At 40.8% G+C, this 18529-nt stretch overlaps 1 protein-coding gene across 7 annotated transcripts in view; it reads left to right on the plus strand.

The window, feature by feature from the left end:
* The window catches only part of PLCB1 (phospholipase C beta 1), a 662592-nt gene that overhangs the window by 545587 nt on the left and 98476 nt on the right, over positions 1-18529 (plus strand). For 6 of the 7 annotated variants that reach the window (XM_064475872.1, XM_031434233.2, XM_031434231.2 and 3 more), the window contains exons 28-31: positions 12026-12102; positions 12210-12299; positions 12775-12832; positions 13441-13527. In XM_064475872.1, the coding sequence (XP_064331942.1) occupies positions 12026-12102; positions 12210-12299; positions 12775-12832; positions 13441-13527 (312 nt within the window). Of the gene's footprint in view, positions 1-12025; positions 12103-12209; positions 12300-12774; positions 12833-13440; positions 13528-16019; positions 18042-18529 lie in introns of those variants that run through there. The other variant, XM_031434235.2, reaches the window with a different exon arrangement.

An 18529-nucleotide genomic window follows, 5' to 3' on the forward strand; every position in this document is an offset into this window, starting at 1 on the left:
GTGACTTGTTACACATTCTAGTTGCAGAGTCAGGTTTTAGAGCCACGGATTCTTATCTCTGCTCAAAATGCATTTTCTTTCTTTATTTTTTTTTTTGTTTTTATTTTTTTGGCAGGAGTAGGTAATTAGGGTTATTTACTTTTAGAGAAGGTGCTGGGGATTGAACCCAGGATCTCGGGTGCATGCTAAGCACGCGCTCTACCGCCTGTGCTATACCCTTTCCCCACTCAAAATGCATTTTAGATTAAGTGTAGAGCTCCTCTAAGTTGACGTGGGAAACACTAGTGTGTTGTCCCCTTTCCACAGCTTGCCTGTCAAGCTGGATGGGTATCTACTGGTGACAAAGTCACACGTCCTACAGAAATCTCTTGTGATTTCCTGCCTGTTTCCATGACAGAAGGAAACAGTTACCTTCAGCTAGAAGAGAGTGAAGATAAAGGTGTGAGTTCCCCGACCCCATTCGAGTTCTTGCACCCCATAAAACCTCTTTGTAGATATCTTGGGGGTCAGCTAAGGACCTCTGTTCCAGGAAAGAGCTATATGATTGGGGAATCTACTCTAACTTACCTGGGTTTCATCAGCTGCCATAGGCCGACCCTGAGTTTTGTCATACCACTAGGGTAAGGTCTTAATTTTAAATGTGACTTTGATAAGTGATAGAGTTTCTTCAGGGGTCCCTCTGAGTGGTCTCGATCACTCTCAGAATCAGCCCCAGCATCACGTTAAAGGCTCAACACCTACAGCCTAGTGAGAGGAGGTGATGTCCTTGGGGTCACTTCCCAGCTGCAGCAGTGTTTGACCTGCCCTTTTGTCTTCTCTCTTCTTTCCCAGTTTCAGTGGCATCAGATAAAGATGTCCTCGCTTTCTCTCACAGCACCATACTCCTTTCTCTGCAGAGGCTGGTTTCATCTTGCTTCGCTTCCCCCCTCTTCTCTTCTTTCTCGTATTTTGTCTCCCACGTGTTCCAAACCCGTTCATCTCTCCCTTCCTTCATACAGACCTCAATGGCTGGTGTTCTCACACATCCTCTGCCTGTTCCACCAGCAATCATTCCTGGGCCTCAAACCAATATTAGCACCCTTCCACCTGAGTGCCCCAGTTCCCTGCCGATCCTGGCAACTGAAAGTTGTGTTTCACAGTGAAAGTTCTGGGTGAATTCCAGCTTGTAATGGGATGGCCTATCAGGATGTGAGTGGTGGTGAGTGAGGGTCTGGAGACAAATGTCATCACTTCTGGCCGCTGCTCCCCCACTGAGTAGCTGTGTGACCACTCTGAACTTCTGTTTTCTCATCTGTCTAATGAGGATAAGAATAATCTTCACTGAACTATAAGGAGGAATAATGAGATAATGTGTATAAATCATTCTTTTTAATGCTTTTTTTTTTTTTACAATACATGAATTGGCTATGGAATCTTGAGTTCAAATATAAATGTGTATTGCAGTTTTTGACACCCTGCTGTAGCCTGAGGGAGCTCACCGTCTTCCTTTCTGCTGATTTCTCTCAGCACCATTGGATGCTGCAGCCTGTTTGGGAGCCAACCTTGAGTTTTCTCCCTTCTGTGGTTGCCCAGCTGAAGTATATGGGCCAGGAGTAATTGCAGTGCCAGGATGGAGCCCCACTGTAGTTGTGGTAGTGTGATCTGTCTTCCTCCAACGTTCTGACTTTAATGTGGGATCACTTTTCTTGAGAAATAAATGATTTAGCTTTCCTGAAAGCTTTACATTCTCCACCAAACGAGAACTGCCAAATAAATAAAAGACTTTTAGTAGTGAAATAGGGGAGGAAATGATTGTCAGAATGTGTTCTTATTTGTCAATTTTCCTGATCATCTTTGGGTGACCCTAATCGAATTGAGGTTGATCTAGATAGATAGCTAGCTAGCTACATAGACAGACAGATAGCTACATAGACAGACAGACAGACAGACAGATAGCTATGGATAGATAGGTAGATAGATAGTAATGGTATTTATCTTCATTTCTATTGCTTTAATTATGATCAAAAACGAGCATATTTCCTTGTGAGTATTGGCCACCTATATTCCTTTTTTCTACAAACTCTTCTCATCCATTGCCTGCTTTTCTGATGGATTGTCTCTTGTTCTCTCGATCCATAGAGTTTATGCTATATCTTTCCATTTACTATTTTGGAAGGTTGGCAAATTAGAGCATATAAAACATGCTTATGTAATTATATAAGCCGAAGGTATTGAAGGCCTGCTGTGGTCCTCGTTGGTGCGGGAATTACTGTGGGCTAAGCCTAAACGTGGCCCCTGCCCTGAGGGGCTTACCGCGATTAAGAACACAGGTTGTGAAGCCTGTCTTTATCTTCAGTGAGCTTTGTTGCGTAATAAACACCTCAAAACTCATTGCCTTAAAACAGCAACTGCTTGCTGAGCTCATGATTCTGTGTGTAGCAGTTCGAGTTGACTCACCTGGATGGTTCTTCCGGTCTTGGCTGGGCTCGTTCATGTGTCTGTGGTTCGGCTGCCAGTCCCCTGGAGGTTCTGCTTCGTGTGGTTGACTGACTGTCACCTGGCCAAGGCAGGTGACTGACCCACATCTCTCATCATCCAGCAAGGCTAGCCCGGGCTTGTCCATGTGCAAGGGGGAAAGGCTTCCAACTGAGAGCAAGTAGAATTGGACAAGGTCTCTTAAGAGATCTTATAACGTCTTCCTCCAAGCAAGTCATAAGTCTTGCCCAGATACAAGAAAGAGGGAAACAGACTCTATTTCTTGTTTAGGGGAGCTGCCAGTCACATTGCAAAGAGTGTGAATACAGGGGATGGTGGAGAATTAGGGCCTTTTTTATCCCCCAAAATCAACACACAGCCCTCATAGTTTGGATGTGAGATTCAATAAAATAATCCTTGGGAATTTAATACAATGCCTAGATCATAGTCATCATTCTTTCCAAAGGACAGTTTACACAGGATTTAGAGTGAAGAGAGACATGACTTCCATTTTTAGTTACATAACCTTAGCTAAGTCATTTCACCTCTTTTGAGTGTCTTCATCCTTGTTTCTAGAACAGAAATACACATCAAGTCCCCCCTCTGACTCTAGTGCGGGTTTCACTTGGTTTATAGAATGTAGAGACGATTCAACTCTCAGAGGCATTAAAATAACAATTAAGGATTTCAGTTTTAAGCAATAAGCAAGCCCTGTTTTCCCTTTTGTGTGCACATGTGATATGTCTTGATGTATTTTTATGTGTTAGTTCGTAACTATTTAAGTAAGATTAAGGAAAAAAGTAAGTAAACAGAACCCATCCCTAAGGCAAAGAAAATAATAGTTTTGACTTGTGTCAACTTCAGGAAGCTTAGGGAACAGAAGAAATGCTGCTGAAAGGAAAATTCCAAAATAGAATCCCCAAGTCTGATCATCTAGTTTGTGCCCTCTGGAATTACAGAATTCATTGCACTCCATCTGGCAAGTGAGAGATGCTTGAAATGATATATTTTGCATTAAGGAAAAAAAGGAGCTGACATGCTGTGCTATTTATCTTCATGGGCAGCTCCTCTGGGTCTAGCTTCCAAATGGACTGTGAAATATTAAGCTCTTGATTCATTGCACCATTTCACTTACAAACCACAGGACAAATCATGCCTCTTTTAATGAGGTTGCTAATTATTTGAAAAATTCCAGTTTGAGCATTATTGCCTTCCCACCTCTGAGCGGTAAGCAATATTTAGTTATTTCATTTATTCTAAATTAAATGGTCTTGACATCTTTTAGAAGTCTGAAGCCTATCCTAAAATTTTGGTGGTTTGGACTTCTTTTTTCAATTGGTTTAATCACATATAACGATCTCAACTAACTTGATCATATGCAAACATTTTCTCATTTTCTTTTAATCTAATCAAGAAATCCACAAATGGACCATTTGTGATACTGTACCAACTTTTCAAGGTCTCTTAAAGTACCTTCCTTAGCTTTTTATAGTTACAACAGGATAATTCTTCCCTGCTGTAAATTTTTACCTAAAGCTATGTATGAATCATTTTAAATGAAACTTCTTTTATCATAAAAATAAATATCCTTTATCATTAAAATAAATGATTCATGGCCATAAATATCTATTTTTTATTATTTTCAAGATATTTTAAAATCATCATTGAATTCTAAAAACATACTTATAGCCGAAGAAAAATAGTTATAATTCATTAAAGGAACCTTAGAGATAATTTGGATGTTCTATTTTACTGATGAGAAAACAAGACCCAAGTACTGAGACATCAAAGCCCAGACATCATTGAGGTTGATGAAATGCTTCAACTAGGGTTTCCTTTATCAAATTTCTTGATTTTTCTTAAAATTTGAAGATATTTCCAGTTGATAGCCTTAAGAAAGAATACCAGAAATATCATTCAAGGGGCTTTGTTACATTGACCCATTTATATTTCTCAGAAAACAAAGAAGCTGGCATTTACTTTGGCATAATTTAAAAGTGAAAAGCAATTTTAAATGTTATAGATTTATTGGGCCAACTGATTGACACGGACCAGGAGTCTGGGTCGGATTTTTCACTTCAATTTATTGCTTTGCTCTGCAAGTAAAAAGAAAATTCCAAAGATCCTTTAAACCTTTAGATTCCAATAAGCAGCTACAAATTCTGTTTAGGTGTGGAAATGTAAAAAAAAAAAAAAATGTATAGGTATAGAAGTCTATCTCAGAAAATGATCAAGACAGTTACCTTTTTAGTCCAAGACTTTCTCCTGCTTCTAAGAGAAGGGAGCTGGTGGGGCAGGTCAGCGCCACCTGGACAGGGCTTGTCTGCTGGCTCAGAGTTGGACCATCAATACAAGCACATCATAGGTGCTCAGTAAATACTGGTGGAATGAATGAATGAATATTTCTCAATTTGAATGGCCAGGATACACCCCTGGTTAGACATCCACCTAGTTTTTAAACTGGCAGTGATGTGTTTGCTCTACAGATCACTATTTAGTTTAGAAGCATCACAAATTAAGTCTTTGAGGAAGAATAACAATTTATGGTGTAAACTCAAAGTGGATGCTTTGACCAGCAGGAAAGAAGGTGCTAAAAATATTGGTGGGATGGGGAGGAAGATGAGTTTGCCTGAAGTATGAATATTCTATACTTGGCTCTTTGCCCATTTTCCAAAACTGTCCTTCTTAGAAAAGGCTCCAACTATGACAATTTCTGTCCACATTTTTTTTTTTAATCCCTTTTGAGTTAGAGTCAAGGAATTATTCTCTTCCTTGGAAACCATTCCCTCAGCCTCAAATGACTAAACCAAGTGAAATTCCGCATGGAGCTGAGAACAAGCATGAAATTATATTCCCCAGGGCTTTTCTTTTTCATTCCTTAAAAGGTTTGGAACATTTAACTAGGAGGGTTGTCATGAGTGGTAAACAAACAAGGAAAATAATTGACATATGTCTATTCCTTTGGGCCAGAAAGAAAAATTATACTGAAAGTTAAAATTAAATATTGTTTATTGCATTTCAGTTTACCATGTACCTCTTGATTTTTTTTCCCCTAGGAATTCTAAACTAATCTTTTGTTCCTTTTGTATCCTCACTGAGTTTTGTGGCTAATACATAAATGAGCAATTCTTATGAGTAGATCCTCATAAACACACCAAAAGCAAGAGTACCTTAGGTTAGTTAAAAACTACTTTAATTACTGTGTGAAAAATCCCTCTTCTGAGTCTTATTTTCACACCTCATGCGATAGAAACCCTAAGCCCAATATTCAGATGTTCCTCCATCCTCTTGCAGGGTTAAGGAGTGAAATTTTTTCTGGTTTTTTTTTTTTTTGTCAGGATTCTCTTGATTGCAAGTGACAGAAACCTGTGTTGGACTAACTTAAACTAGAAAAGTACTAACTTAGACTAGGTCATGTAAGAAAGGACTGACTTATCCACATGCGAGAAGGGAAGGGATAGAGAGATGCCTGCCAGCAGCCACTTACAGCCGTTTCCACGTCTGTCTGTCTGTTTGTCTGTCTGTCTTTGTCTCACTCTTTTCCTAGCATACTAGTATTATTTTTTTCCAAAGCAGCATACAGGTTTCCTCTTATCAAAAAAGATAGGCACCAACCCCTTCTAAGTTATATTTCTTTCTCCAATGACAGGTTGGAAAAATCTTAGGGCAAGCCTTTTTAGGGTCATATGATTGGCCAAGCTTACAGCCTTCAACCAATTACCTGTGGCTGGAGTTGGATCATGACTGGTCCAACCTGGATCAGTGTCTCTCCTGGACCCATTACTTTGGCCAAGGGATGGGTGTTAAGAATGCAGCGGCTCCATGGGATCCACATTAGGCACAGAGCCAGTTCTCAGAAAACAGAGAAAGTTCTTCCAGGAGAAGGAAGGTTGGAGGGAGAAACCCACAGGTGAGCCCTAGACGCTCTCTTTTTAGGGTAGGAAAGAGATACATTATTGATGCAGACATATATATTTTGTATACATAATCTCATGGCCAGTTTAATGTGAGTCTTACAATAGTGACGTATTATTAACAAGGTCATAATATTCATTATTCTGCCTCCTGATTTTAAGCAGAGGAAGTTTAAATGAAAACAGTAAGTGCTGGAAGGGAAGAATTTCAGTCAGAATGAGCTTTTGAAGATAGCTGGAAAGGACAGAAAGCTACAGGGAGGGGTCTGAGGTGTGGGAGGTTGGGGAAGACTGAGGGGAGCTGGGCAGAGTGGAAGGACGCTTGTCATTTGTCATATTCAACACAGAGATGTCCTTCTTTAAACACGTTCTTTGGGATTCTAGGAAAACTCTGTTTTCATTAGTTGCATGCAGAAACCACACTTACAAAAATACACATGCCTGAATTTCAAAATAAGGCATTTGTTCCTAAAGGAACAAAACTTAGCTTGTGCAATACCATAATTACATAGTTTTAAAAGTATTTTCGAGAAGACAGCACATGTCTTGGACATAATGCTCTGTAACTATCATCAAGGTCAGGGTCAATGTGGTTCTTAAAAGAGTTCATTCACAATGATTTTTGAGTGCCTGATTTGTGTAGATCCGGGGTTCCAAAGAATTAAGAAAGACATTACATTGGTGGCATCCTTTGGGAGAGCGGTAATAATGTATGTACACACAAAGGCAAATTTCAGCAAGTGGTACCTTATGGAAAAAGCCAGTGAGGGGCCAAGGACCAACGTGATCTGGGCAGTCAAAGGGGAGCATCACCAGTGGCTGGTGTGGAAAAGATCAGGGCACGGACAAGCAGCTCAGTCCAATGGAACTCCCTGCAGTCACGGGAATGTCCTCCATGCCGTCTCCCATGCAGATGGGAGTATCGCCAAGGTGGAGGAATAACACGAGGAAAAGCACAGAAGCGGGTGTGTCCCCCGACAGTCTGGGAGTAAAACATTGCCTAGTTTATTGCGTCTGCCGAACGCTAATCAGGAAAGGAAATTTACAGCTGGAACGTAACCTAGCTGAGGATAGAGAGCCAGTTAAGGCTCTGGGACATCCAAAGAGAAGAGTATTTTGGATGGAGTAGAAGGACTAAGGAAAGACTGAGGGCAGGGAGGGAAGACTTGCCCGGTCCAGGCAGGAGTTAACGAGACTCTGTGTGAATGAAAGTGCTGTTAACACCAAGCCAGGAGGTGCTCAGTGATGGGAGAAATGAGCAAATCTCCATGGCTCACCCAGTGGGGAAAGCACTCCAGAGGGCAGTCAAAGGTAATGTGCGCTTTTCAACCGAATGATGATAGTTAATGGAAAAACACGATGCCTTGTCTTCTGCGGGGGGACAAATCCTAAATGTGTTTGTAGAGATGTCAAGATGCTGGTGAGCTGTCCTCAACTAGAGCTGGTCCCAGGGCAGTAATTGATGCAGAAATGAAGTGAAGCACTTAAAAGAGTCAGAGAAGAGTGACTGTGGAAATGCTGAAGATACTGTAAATTAAGGAGAGAGTTTTATGTGAGAGGTTGGCAGCCAGCATCCTCTCAAGAGGATAGAGTTGTGATTCCCCAGCCATGTGTCATGTCCCTCGGAGGCACCACATTGAAGTCACAGGGGCACTGTGGGATATTTTATGTTTTTGAAGGAAACCAGAGCAACGTCTCTTGGATACTGTTCAGAGTACTACTATTAAGTTATTTGGACCGAATTATATAATAAATAGAACTGTTCTTTTATTTCTTTTGGCCCAAGAGTGCCATGAAAAAAATTACGGAGATCCTAAGAGTGCTGTGAACTAATAAAATTTATGACTCTCTGGAATAATAAAAGTTAAATCCTGAGAAATGGCCAATAAGTTTAGTAACAAAAACATTTTTATAATCTTAACACGAAAATCAGGTGAATTCCAGCAGTTGGGGTGAAAGCAAGATGGTGGGGTTGAAGACTCTTGGGGCTGGGGCACTGCAGCTTTGGAAGCAGCCATTAGCCTTCCGTTTTAGGGACAGAAAGGAAAGGCAGGTCGAAGATGGAGCAAAAATTCATCTGGGAGGACAAGAAAATAGAGAAGTATTTTTGTGCAAAGGCAATGAATGTATCCAGTGCAGAAGAAAGTGTGAGAGAGGAAAGTGAAATGGTGGTCCTGACACAGCGGGGAGAAGACAGGACGAAAAGCAAAGGAAGGACCTTTCTCTGGGCAGGAAGGTAAGGAAACGAAGCTAAGACCCTATGATGTGGTTTACGGGGAATCGCACGTGTGTTTTCCTTTCCAGCTTTCACAGCCACCCTGGGGAGGGACACATTATCCTTGTCTCAGAGGTGAGGAAGCTGAGTTTGGGGTGAGGAAGACCCATGCAGATAAAGTCCTGAAGCCCTTTTGGGACGGGGAAGAAGGAATTTGAGAGGGTGTCTTAGAGACTGGGTGGCTTAAACCACGAACATTTATTGCTCACAGTTCTGAAGGTGGAAAAATCCAAAATGAAGACACCGGCAGATTTGGTGTCTGGAGAGAGCCCATGTCCTGGCTCATGGAGCGCTCTCTTCCAGCTGTGTCCTCACATGGTGGGAGGGGCGAGAGGGCTCTCTGGGGTGTCTCTTATAATTATGACACTAATCCCTTTCACACGGGCTCCACCCTCATGACCTAGTCACCCAAAAATCACACCTCCTAATATCATCACATTAGGGGTTAGGATTTCAATATATTTATTTTAGGAGAACAGAAACATTCAGTCCATAACAGGGGACTTCTAAAACGTCTCCATCTTCCTCAATAATCTGCACATGAATCTGCTGGGAATCTAGTTAAAATGCAGACTTGTATTTAGTTCCTCCGGGCAGGGCCTGGGAATTTGCATTTCTGATGTGTTCCCTGGTGATGCCAATGCTGCCGACTCCTGGACCACACTTTGAGAGCAAGATCTTGAAAGCTAACTCATCAGCTCAGAGCTTTTATTTGAATGCCAGGTGTTCGTAAGCACTTGATAAATATTTGCTGGATTGTGGCCAAATGGAATAGTTTAGATAAAGGTGTCTGTTGTGGGAGGAAAGTTGGGGGGGGGGGCTCATTCTGAGAAAAATAAAGAACCAGTGCAGATGGACCGAGGGAGGGGCAGAGAGGAAGGCCAGGGGAGGCAGCCGACAGGAAGCCTCTCAGGAACCTTGAGGGCGGTTGGTGCCGGCAGTTGTGTGGGGGCTGAAAACACATGGAACTGAAAGTCAGAGGGGTACGAGGGCTGGGAGAGCTCCTCTCAGGCTCCGTTGCCGGGGTGTTTACGTTGCTGAGGAAGAGGGCAGGAGGTGGGAGGAAAGCAGTAAATGTGAGCCGGCGTCGGCATCATCAAAACACTGTTCTGGACTCAGGTGAGTGATGGAAATGAGAACGCGGAGACAGAGGCATGAATGTCGTTGAACTCAGAGGCATTGCTGGGAGACTCAGCAGTGGCCTGTAGAATGAGGGCGGGTCCTCAGAAGCCCCCCTCAATCTGGCAGAGCATCCAAAGCATCCGAGCAGATTTTTAAAAAATATTTTTATTGAAATATAGTCAGTTTACAATGTTGTGTTAATTTCTGGTATACAGCACAATATTTCAGTCATATAGGAATATATTTATATATATTTTTTAATTCACTTTATTTGTTTATTTTTAGAAACTTTTTTTGGAGGGGGAGGTCGTTAGGTCTATTTATTTATTTTTTTGAATGGAGGAACCAGGGATTGAACCCAGGACCTCATGCATGCTAGGCATGCACTCTCCCCCTGAGCTGTACCTTCCCCCAATCTGAGCAGATTTTGGAAACACTGATTCCCATGCCCTGCCCTTAGACATGGGGAGGGGAGGTCCACAGTCCTAGGAGCAGACCCTGGAATCTGTATTTTTAAGAAGTTGCTTATAAGTGATTTTGGTGTTGCAACCCCCAGATAACCCTCTGTAACTCCTTGGGAGTGAACAGGGGAGGGGAAAGGTCCTCTGGGAAGGGGAGGCACTGTGTGCACATCCTCAGCTAGAACAGAGGTGCCGCGGGAACCTCAAGGAAACGGCCACAGTCTTTGCACTGCGAAATCTTACATCTAGCCGGTTTGACAAATGGCATAACTGAGCTGTAATATTTCATAATTTGTTTAATTGTGACAGTCACGATCAGGCAATCTCTCTTGCGTGATCAGATGGATATTCTATGGGCCCAAGCTCCAGTTCATATTTGTTCAGATTCAGTGCACTTCACAGATGAGTGCATTGAATTTCATGTTAATATTAAGTTAATGTGGATTCTTATTGTAATTCTGTAAGAGAATTTCTCCCTCGACTTCTTTTATTCTCTTAGATAAGAGGAGGCTTTTAAAAAACAATTTCTAAAATCATAATGATGCTGCTGCAGGTGGGGAGCCTGATGGACCTGGGTTTGTACCCAGCTCTGCTACTTACCTCCTGCATGGCCCCAAGCCCGGAACTTGAGCCCCCTTGCGTGTCAGATTCTTCGTATTAAAGTGAATAAAATAGTACTAACCTCACAGGGCAACTCTTGGAATTAAATAAGTTAATATATTTAAAACTCTTCCAACTCTGCTTGGCAGGTATAAATTATCAATGAACGTTCGCTGGTATTTTGTGTATATTGCCTGGGTACTATTGTGGCTACCACTTACATAGAACTGGTCAACCCCGTGTGTTGTAGCTGAGAATCTGCATCTCTGGGGAACAGAGAGCTGCCTTTCACTGGAAGCCTATACCATCTATTCAATGCTTCAGTCAGGAGGGTCCGGGCCAATTGCTACCGCTGCCTGAGCAATGGCAGAAGGTTCCATAGGTTCTTCGTGTTGAATAAAGAACGAGGAAGGGCCAGAGGGCACCAGCACCCTCATGTGATTGGCAAGCATTCGTTGAGCACCTGTTGAAGCCTAGAAATTGTGTGAAGGGCAAAGAACACAAATGAAAATAGAGTCACTGCCCTCTTGAAACACATGGTCTGATAAGAAAATAGATGCAAGACAATTGCTGATATGGCAAAATTCAAAATCCAACATGGTAGCCCAGAAGAGAATTTCTGATGTTCTTTGGAAGTTACCCACACAAGGACACAAGCATCAGTTTCTAAGATGGGGAAACTCATGTCTTCCTTGAAGCAGTAAAGTGATGAATGATAGCTGGAAATCAAGAATTATAATTCACCGTTGATTATAACTTACAGTTGTACCACACTCACTTTTGTTTTAAGCTTCATAGTACCTCCAAGAGAGGACAGCATTGACAATCTCATTTATAACCAAGAAAATACAGGCTCAGAAAATGTAGGCCCTGTGACCAAAACCACAGTCTGAGAAAGTCATAAAGTGGGGATGGAAACCTGGGTCCACACTGCACTCTGTAAGCTGCAGTAACCAGCCCAATAATCCTGTTTAATTACAAACAGATAAGAAGTAGAATTTCACATTAAAGCCTAGATGATGTGATGTCTTAAATTATGTCCTTATTGCCTATGTTAGATACCTGATGGTTTTAATGATTGTTAAACATCACAGATTTTCTAACTCAGACAACTGTTCTTTGACATGGAAGGGGAGGAGGGGGAAGGCTGCTTTGTTTGTGATAATATAAAACAGCCAACTGGCATTTTCTTTCCCCAGCTTATTCAAAAATTGACGGATGTTGCTGAAGAATGTCAGAATAATCAGTTAAAGAAGCTCAAGGAAATCTGTGAGAAGTAAGCCTTCCACTCTCATTACAATGGATTTGTGTAGGTAAACATATTAAACCCAAATTGCTATTTGATTTGTCATTTTTTCCCTTTTACTTCCATTTTGCCTTCAGAGAGAAGAAGGAATTAAAGAAGAAAATGGATAAAAAGAGACAGGAGAAGATAACAGAAGCTAAATCCAAAGACAAAAGCCAGATGGAGGAGTGAGTAGAAGGAACACCTTTCCTTTCCCACCTTTTACCTGGGGATTAATTTCTTTTCTACCAGAGTAACAGCTGTTTAACTATACAAAGATCCTACTGTGAAATTCTCCTCTAATTAGCCTTTCCAAAGATCCCTTTCCTAAGGTTTTTAACAGTGAACTCAAAGAGCAGCTCAGTAAAGGATTGAGGTGCACACAGGACCTTTAGGTAAAGGCTTAGTTAAGACCTTCCCTAAGGGAAAAGCTAGATCTTCTCTTCAGATCTTGTCAACCTTCCCTTCCTGGCATTTAGTGAAAACAGAGCTCGAGCCTTGGGTGGAACCTGACCTTTGTTCAGAGCTGGTGGATGATACCTGCCTTGCGGCAGGAGGGAGGATGTTAAGAGTTCTGTAAACTGACATCTGGAAGGCTGACGTTCCCATGTTGGTCGATGATGAGTGAGTTCCTTTCGTGATCGCTTTGTCATTTGCTTTCAGGGAAAAGACAGAGATGATCCGGTCATACATTCAGGAGGTGGTGCAGTACATCAAGAGGGTATGTCCTGTCAATTAACCTCTCACTCCTTTGCCAACCAAGTATGGGCCTGTGATAAGTACTGTGTGAGCCTCTGGAGAGAAATGCCACGCTTTGTTCCAACCATTTATCACCAGCACCCAGCAGAGCTGTTCCCCAGAGCCGGCAGTCTGTCATCAGTGTTTCTGCAGCTTTAATTGCAAACCTCTATATAAAAAGGTTCATCTAAAGATAGACGTTAAGAATCATTTCCAAAGTCAGGAACCCCAAAACATAATGTCAGTGGGAGTTTTCCCAGAAGAACCTTTAATTTTCACCAGCAATAGAGAAGGTAGCAACTTCCAAAGGCACTTAGATTATTTTTTAAATTGGTACAACGGCAATTTTCAAACATTAACAAAAATTTGAGAATGGTATAATCCACTGATCGCGTGACTCCCACCCTCTATGTGCCCATTACTCAGCTCCAACACTAACAGACAGTCCCCTACATTTACTATAAGGCCAGTTCTTGATGAGGATATGGAATAATTAAATGTATGTCCTAGACCTGAAAGCTTTTCACTTTTTCTGAAAGTGTTCACTTGAACGTTTGAATGAAAATGACTTTCTCTGTAACTTTCTTATAGTTAGAAGAGGCACAAAGTAAACGGCAAGAAAAACTCGTAGAGAAACACAAAGAGATCCGGCAGCAGATCCTGGACGAAAAGCCCAAGGTAAACAGAACTGAATAATAATACCCAGGAACTTCACTGCCTTTCCATTTAATTAGAATAAAACCTCCCTAGCTCACGCACCTCTCACAGTCTCAGACCAGTTCTTGCTTGTGAAACTCCTGTATCTTTCTCAATGATGCTAAAATCTTTATAGCAATATTCAGAAAGCACTTATCATCACTGGTCAGCCTTCAAAACTGCAACTGCACTAAACCCAGATCCTGAGATTTGGTTTCAGTTGGTCTAGGACGTGGTCAGGCATAGATATTTTTAAAGCACACCCGCGACCCTCCCACTCCCTGCCACCTCCATCCCTGGGTAGAGAGAATTAGAGAAATTAGCCAAGTCTCTCCAGTTCTAAATAGATGATGTAATATTGTAATGGCAGACTCTGTCCAGCAGAGGCTGTCTTACACCAAAATCACCCTGGTTTTTAATCTCACAAAATACTCTCATAAACCAGAAAAAAAAATTTTTTCCCCTGTAATAATAATTTTGTTGGCCTCCACTTTAAAATTACCTTATGCTTGTTCAGTTAAAATCTTGTTTCATGGCTCTTAACTTTAAATGAACTGAATATCTATAAATCAAATATTTCCAGTTTAGCAAAATCTCAGTTTTAGATCATTCCATCCATTTTGATTCATCATTGAATATTCTCCTGTTTGTGGAAAACGTGCTTTTCAGTTTTTCTGTTTTCCCATCTGCAGGTTAAAATACCTACTTTAAAAGACACTGCTATTACTTAGAAGTACTTTTTAAACCTGCAAAGATCAAGTTGTTTTATTACAGAGTCCATTCATCAGTTTACTTCTTATAGATATCTTGTGGCTAGTTTAAAATATATTTTGTGGTTATTTCTTCACTACTTCTTTCATATTTATTGGGCAGAACATTATTTAATATTTTTAACTCAAAGTTTTTAGGCTCGGCAATATAGATTCTCCAAAAGTAATGAAATTAAAAGAATAATTACTGAGCTATGCTGTTAATTTTTATTTACATAAAATATATATATATAAACATACAATTTAAATATTCTTAGCCATGCTTTCAGGTTGATTATTCATTAGTAAGTTGGAATACTGTTTAATATAATTTAATATAATGGAATATTTTCCATTTAGGATTGATCTTTTAAAGATGCTCATATGTTTGAAGCAAAAAATTCAGGTCCAACTGAAACTTCAGAAATACCTTAACAATAATTCATTCCTGGTGATATATTCAAATACATACATTTTTCAGTCCAGGCTGTCTGAATTCAGATTTGTGATTATTTTGCACACTGGTATGATCTGCTTCTCTTATGGTTGATATTTCATTAGCCAGTTTTTATATTTCTAAAAAATCTCTCTTGAAAATTTTATTCCCACAAAGTTTTATTTTGCTTTGTTTTCATTTTTGTCCTAAAATATCAACTCCTTTACTCATATATAAAATGCAGTCACAAATGTGTTTAAATTATATGTCTCAGTATAAATCACCCTACAAAGATTTTGTGTTACTGCTCCACGTCATCATGATTAACATCAACTTTAGTAGTAAATTTCTTCAATGGATATAACCAAACATTAGCAGAACTAATAACTGTTGGATAATTTATCAGGGTACATTCAGCAGCAACTTTATATAAAACCCAAAAAACTGGCTTAAGCAATAGTAGAATTTAGTCAGCCACATTACTGGAAGTTCAGAGGTATAGAAATTTGAAGAATAGTTCAATAGTGGCTCAGCAGCTTCATGAAGAATCAGAGTGTTTTCAGAATTTCCATCATGTTATCTCAGTTTGTTGCCTTTCTTTCCCAGGCTGTAAACTCATAGTCACAAGGTGGCTGCCACAGCTCCATGCATCACAACCACACATAAAACAATTCAGAGGCAGAAAAGGGAATGTTTTCATCTTGTAACCCTTTATAGGTTTAAGGAAAACTTTCCTAAATCTCCCCACTATGCCTTCCCTCATTGGCTAGAATTCTGTCATATGACCATTCCTGAACCAGGCACAATCATGAGAGTGTAATCTTCATGATTGGCTTAGAGTGATTAACATTCACTCAAATGGTGGAGGGAGTTCAGCTTCTCCTCAGCTCTGTGGTCACCAGGTATCTAAAAAACTGATGTTTTCTTATCAAAGAAATAGAAGAGATATAACAGTTGGGTAGGTAATTAACAGTGTGTGCCCTCCCATGTGTATGATTTTCCATTTCTTTTTTGGCCCCTTAGACAGAGACCTGAAGTGCTTCCATGAATTTTTAGGAGTTCTGTTGCCTTTCTGTTTGACTGTAAATAGGTACCACAATGATTTCTCTTTGCTTTTCATCCGTAAGTTTGCTCTTATAACCATTTTGTTGTATCTGGATTTGAAGATTGTTGGTCCCATGTCAAACTAAAGCGTAATTAAGAGGTATTCTTCAGGGCCTGAAAATGTTGTGCTTTGGAACCATGAACTTTAATAATATAATAAGAAACCATGTCTGTTATTATTGTAGGACACAGTGGCTAATAAAGGCAAATGACTGTGACAAGAAGGAACTATGACAAACAGTGGAATCAAACAATGAGATCAAGTGGAGGTCGTGTGGAGAAAGACCAAAGCACAGAACAGCAAATGTGTGGGCAAGTGAAAGGCCAGGCCAGCAAAACAGTCATCCATGCTCCTGTAATTACTGGATGTGGACCAGAAATAGAATAACATTGCCTCTGAAATAATCCCTCTTTGCATCCAGTATCGGAATGGCCATTGAAGCCTGGTGCAGAGAGGAGGGAAATTAACAAGAGTAGAAGCAAAGTAGGAAGAGGGGCCGCTCAAGGAAATGCAACTGACCGGCAGTAGGTGTAAGAGAGGTTGACTGACTGAGTTCCATTCAGGGTGATTTTCTGACATAGAGAAATTTATGAACCATTCCATCACTCAGTGTTGGACAAGGAAATCGGGTGGACCCTATAGTAGGTAATATCAGAGAGAGTTGCAGTCTTCTTATGAAGCAGAAAGCACGCCAAACTTTGCCAGAAGTTGCCGAGGGGAATAAGGTTCCTCCTTCAAGTATTTTTTTTAGGTGGGAATATGCAGTTTTCAGACTAGAAACCAAGAAAGGCTTATCTTTCACTTACAGCAAAAATATGCACAACATAGCTTTAAATGTCTTGCCATTCATCGGTTTCGTTCACCTTACTGTCAATTATGATCATTTACTTCCTCTCCATCCACTAATTCTAACTAATGTGATAATGTGTTTTATGTTCCTAACCTCCTCTTAAACAAGGAGGAAACTCCTTGTGTCACTGTTTGGGGTTGTTCTGAACCCCAGTCACAATCTAGGTGATTTTCCGATTTTCCAAGCATTGGGTAACCAAATAACTCCTTTAAAAGTGAAAAAAAAAGTTTTTTTTAACCAAAGACATTTGAAAATTCAGTTGCTGCAAGACAACAGTTCTTCAGTGGCAAGGAGTTCTGGCTAGATTTAGAGCAAGTTAACAGATGTAGGTTCATGGGAAGTGTAGCTTTTTGACTCAACCATGTACTTATGATCAGCTCAAGTTCCAAACAGTTTTACCATCATGCAACAGAACAGAACCATGTGCCTCAATCAAAACCAGGTTAAAAATCCATTTCATTTCCACATATGGACCAAGAGCTTCCATCCTGCTGGTCTCTATTTGTAAGGGGACCAAATTTGGCCAGCCACAGTCTGAAAGTTTATTTTAGATTGTTCCACTTTGTGACACACGTAGAGTCCATTTTTTTGCCCCAGTCAAAAAGAGATTCAGTGAGTCTATTCGTTTTGTATGTAATATTTGAGGGTCTTGAGGAAATTGGAAGTAGGTGATCCCCAGAGGCAACCTATACAATAGATAAATATTTTGGCCCTCCGTTTGACATGAAATTATGTTGTACATCCCTTCACATAAATCCCACTGAAATGTATTAAGTTCTTAAAAGAGAATACTCAGCTTCTTTTCAGTAGACTTCCAAATTCTGGAGAAATGTCAGTTGCACGTTTCCTAGCAGTGAGATAATCTGATTCAGTCCCTGAGTGTATTCTGTTCTTAGCTTTGTTCAAAGTGGGTCTTACTCTGAAGTCTAAAGCTTCAGAGTCCTTAAGATGAATGCATTACACCCTCACCAGTCTTTCAGCTGAGTGACATAATTGGTTTCCTTGGGATTTCCATACCTGGGTTTGCCAAAGCCAACAGGAAAGGGTTTATGTGTAGAGAAGGTTGTTTGAAACAACTCAAGGACCAAACTGCCAGAGCAGAGAAACCACACCTTTTGTGACTGTGCTCGACTCCGAGCTGATTCATTTAAGAAGGACCTTCTGCTCTTTCCCTGAACACATCAAAGAGATTTAGCATGCTGAAACATCGTTAAGCAGGAGTTGCCCCCAATCTGCTGGGAACATTCCAATGTCTATCGATCACTTTGTAGCTGTTGGCCCTCATTACAATAAGAATCACCTTTTGAAGGGACTTTTTAATGAACCATCCCCATAACCTCATAAAACAGTCAATAAATGTGCAATTTACTTTTTCTCTGACACTTAATTTGTCTTTGATGCTTCTTAGAACACAGGTTTTCTGTTTTAATTTAGCTCAGCAGCAAGAGAGAATTCCAGGAAGCTCTGGGGCATTTTCATTTATACCCAAAGAACATTTCATCATGTAGCTACTGGCTTTTTTCCCTGCTCCACCAGGGGAATATAGACCGATGTTCCTCATTTCCTCTCTGACATCTTTGTGATGGCTGAGTGACTCATCCCCCTAAGAAGTTAGTCCTAACAGACCGACTGCTGGGCCTTCAGACAGAACCCTAAATGCAGCCTGTTCAGTCCTGCCTTCCCAGCGATCAGGGAAAAGAAGACTAACTTGGGGATTTAATGTACACGCTTCTTTCTGACACGACTCATCAGTGCTTCCTCTGACCCTCTGCTGCTTGCTGGGGAAAGTGCATTCTCCCCGCCAGCACACGGTGGACCTTCCCATACAAGCCAGAGTGCACACT

Source organism: Camelus dromedarius, chromosome 18, assembly GCF_036321535.1.
Source record: "Camelus dromedarius isolate mCamDro1 chromosome 18, mCamDro1.pat, whole genome shotgun sequence".
NCBI classification, from domain to species: domain Eukaryota; kingdom Metazoa; phylum Chordata; class Mammalia; order Artiodactyla; family Camelidae; genus Camelus; species Camelus dromedarius.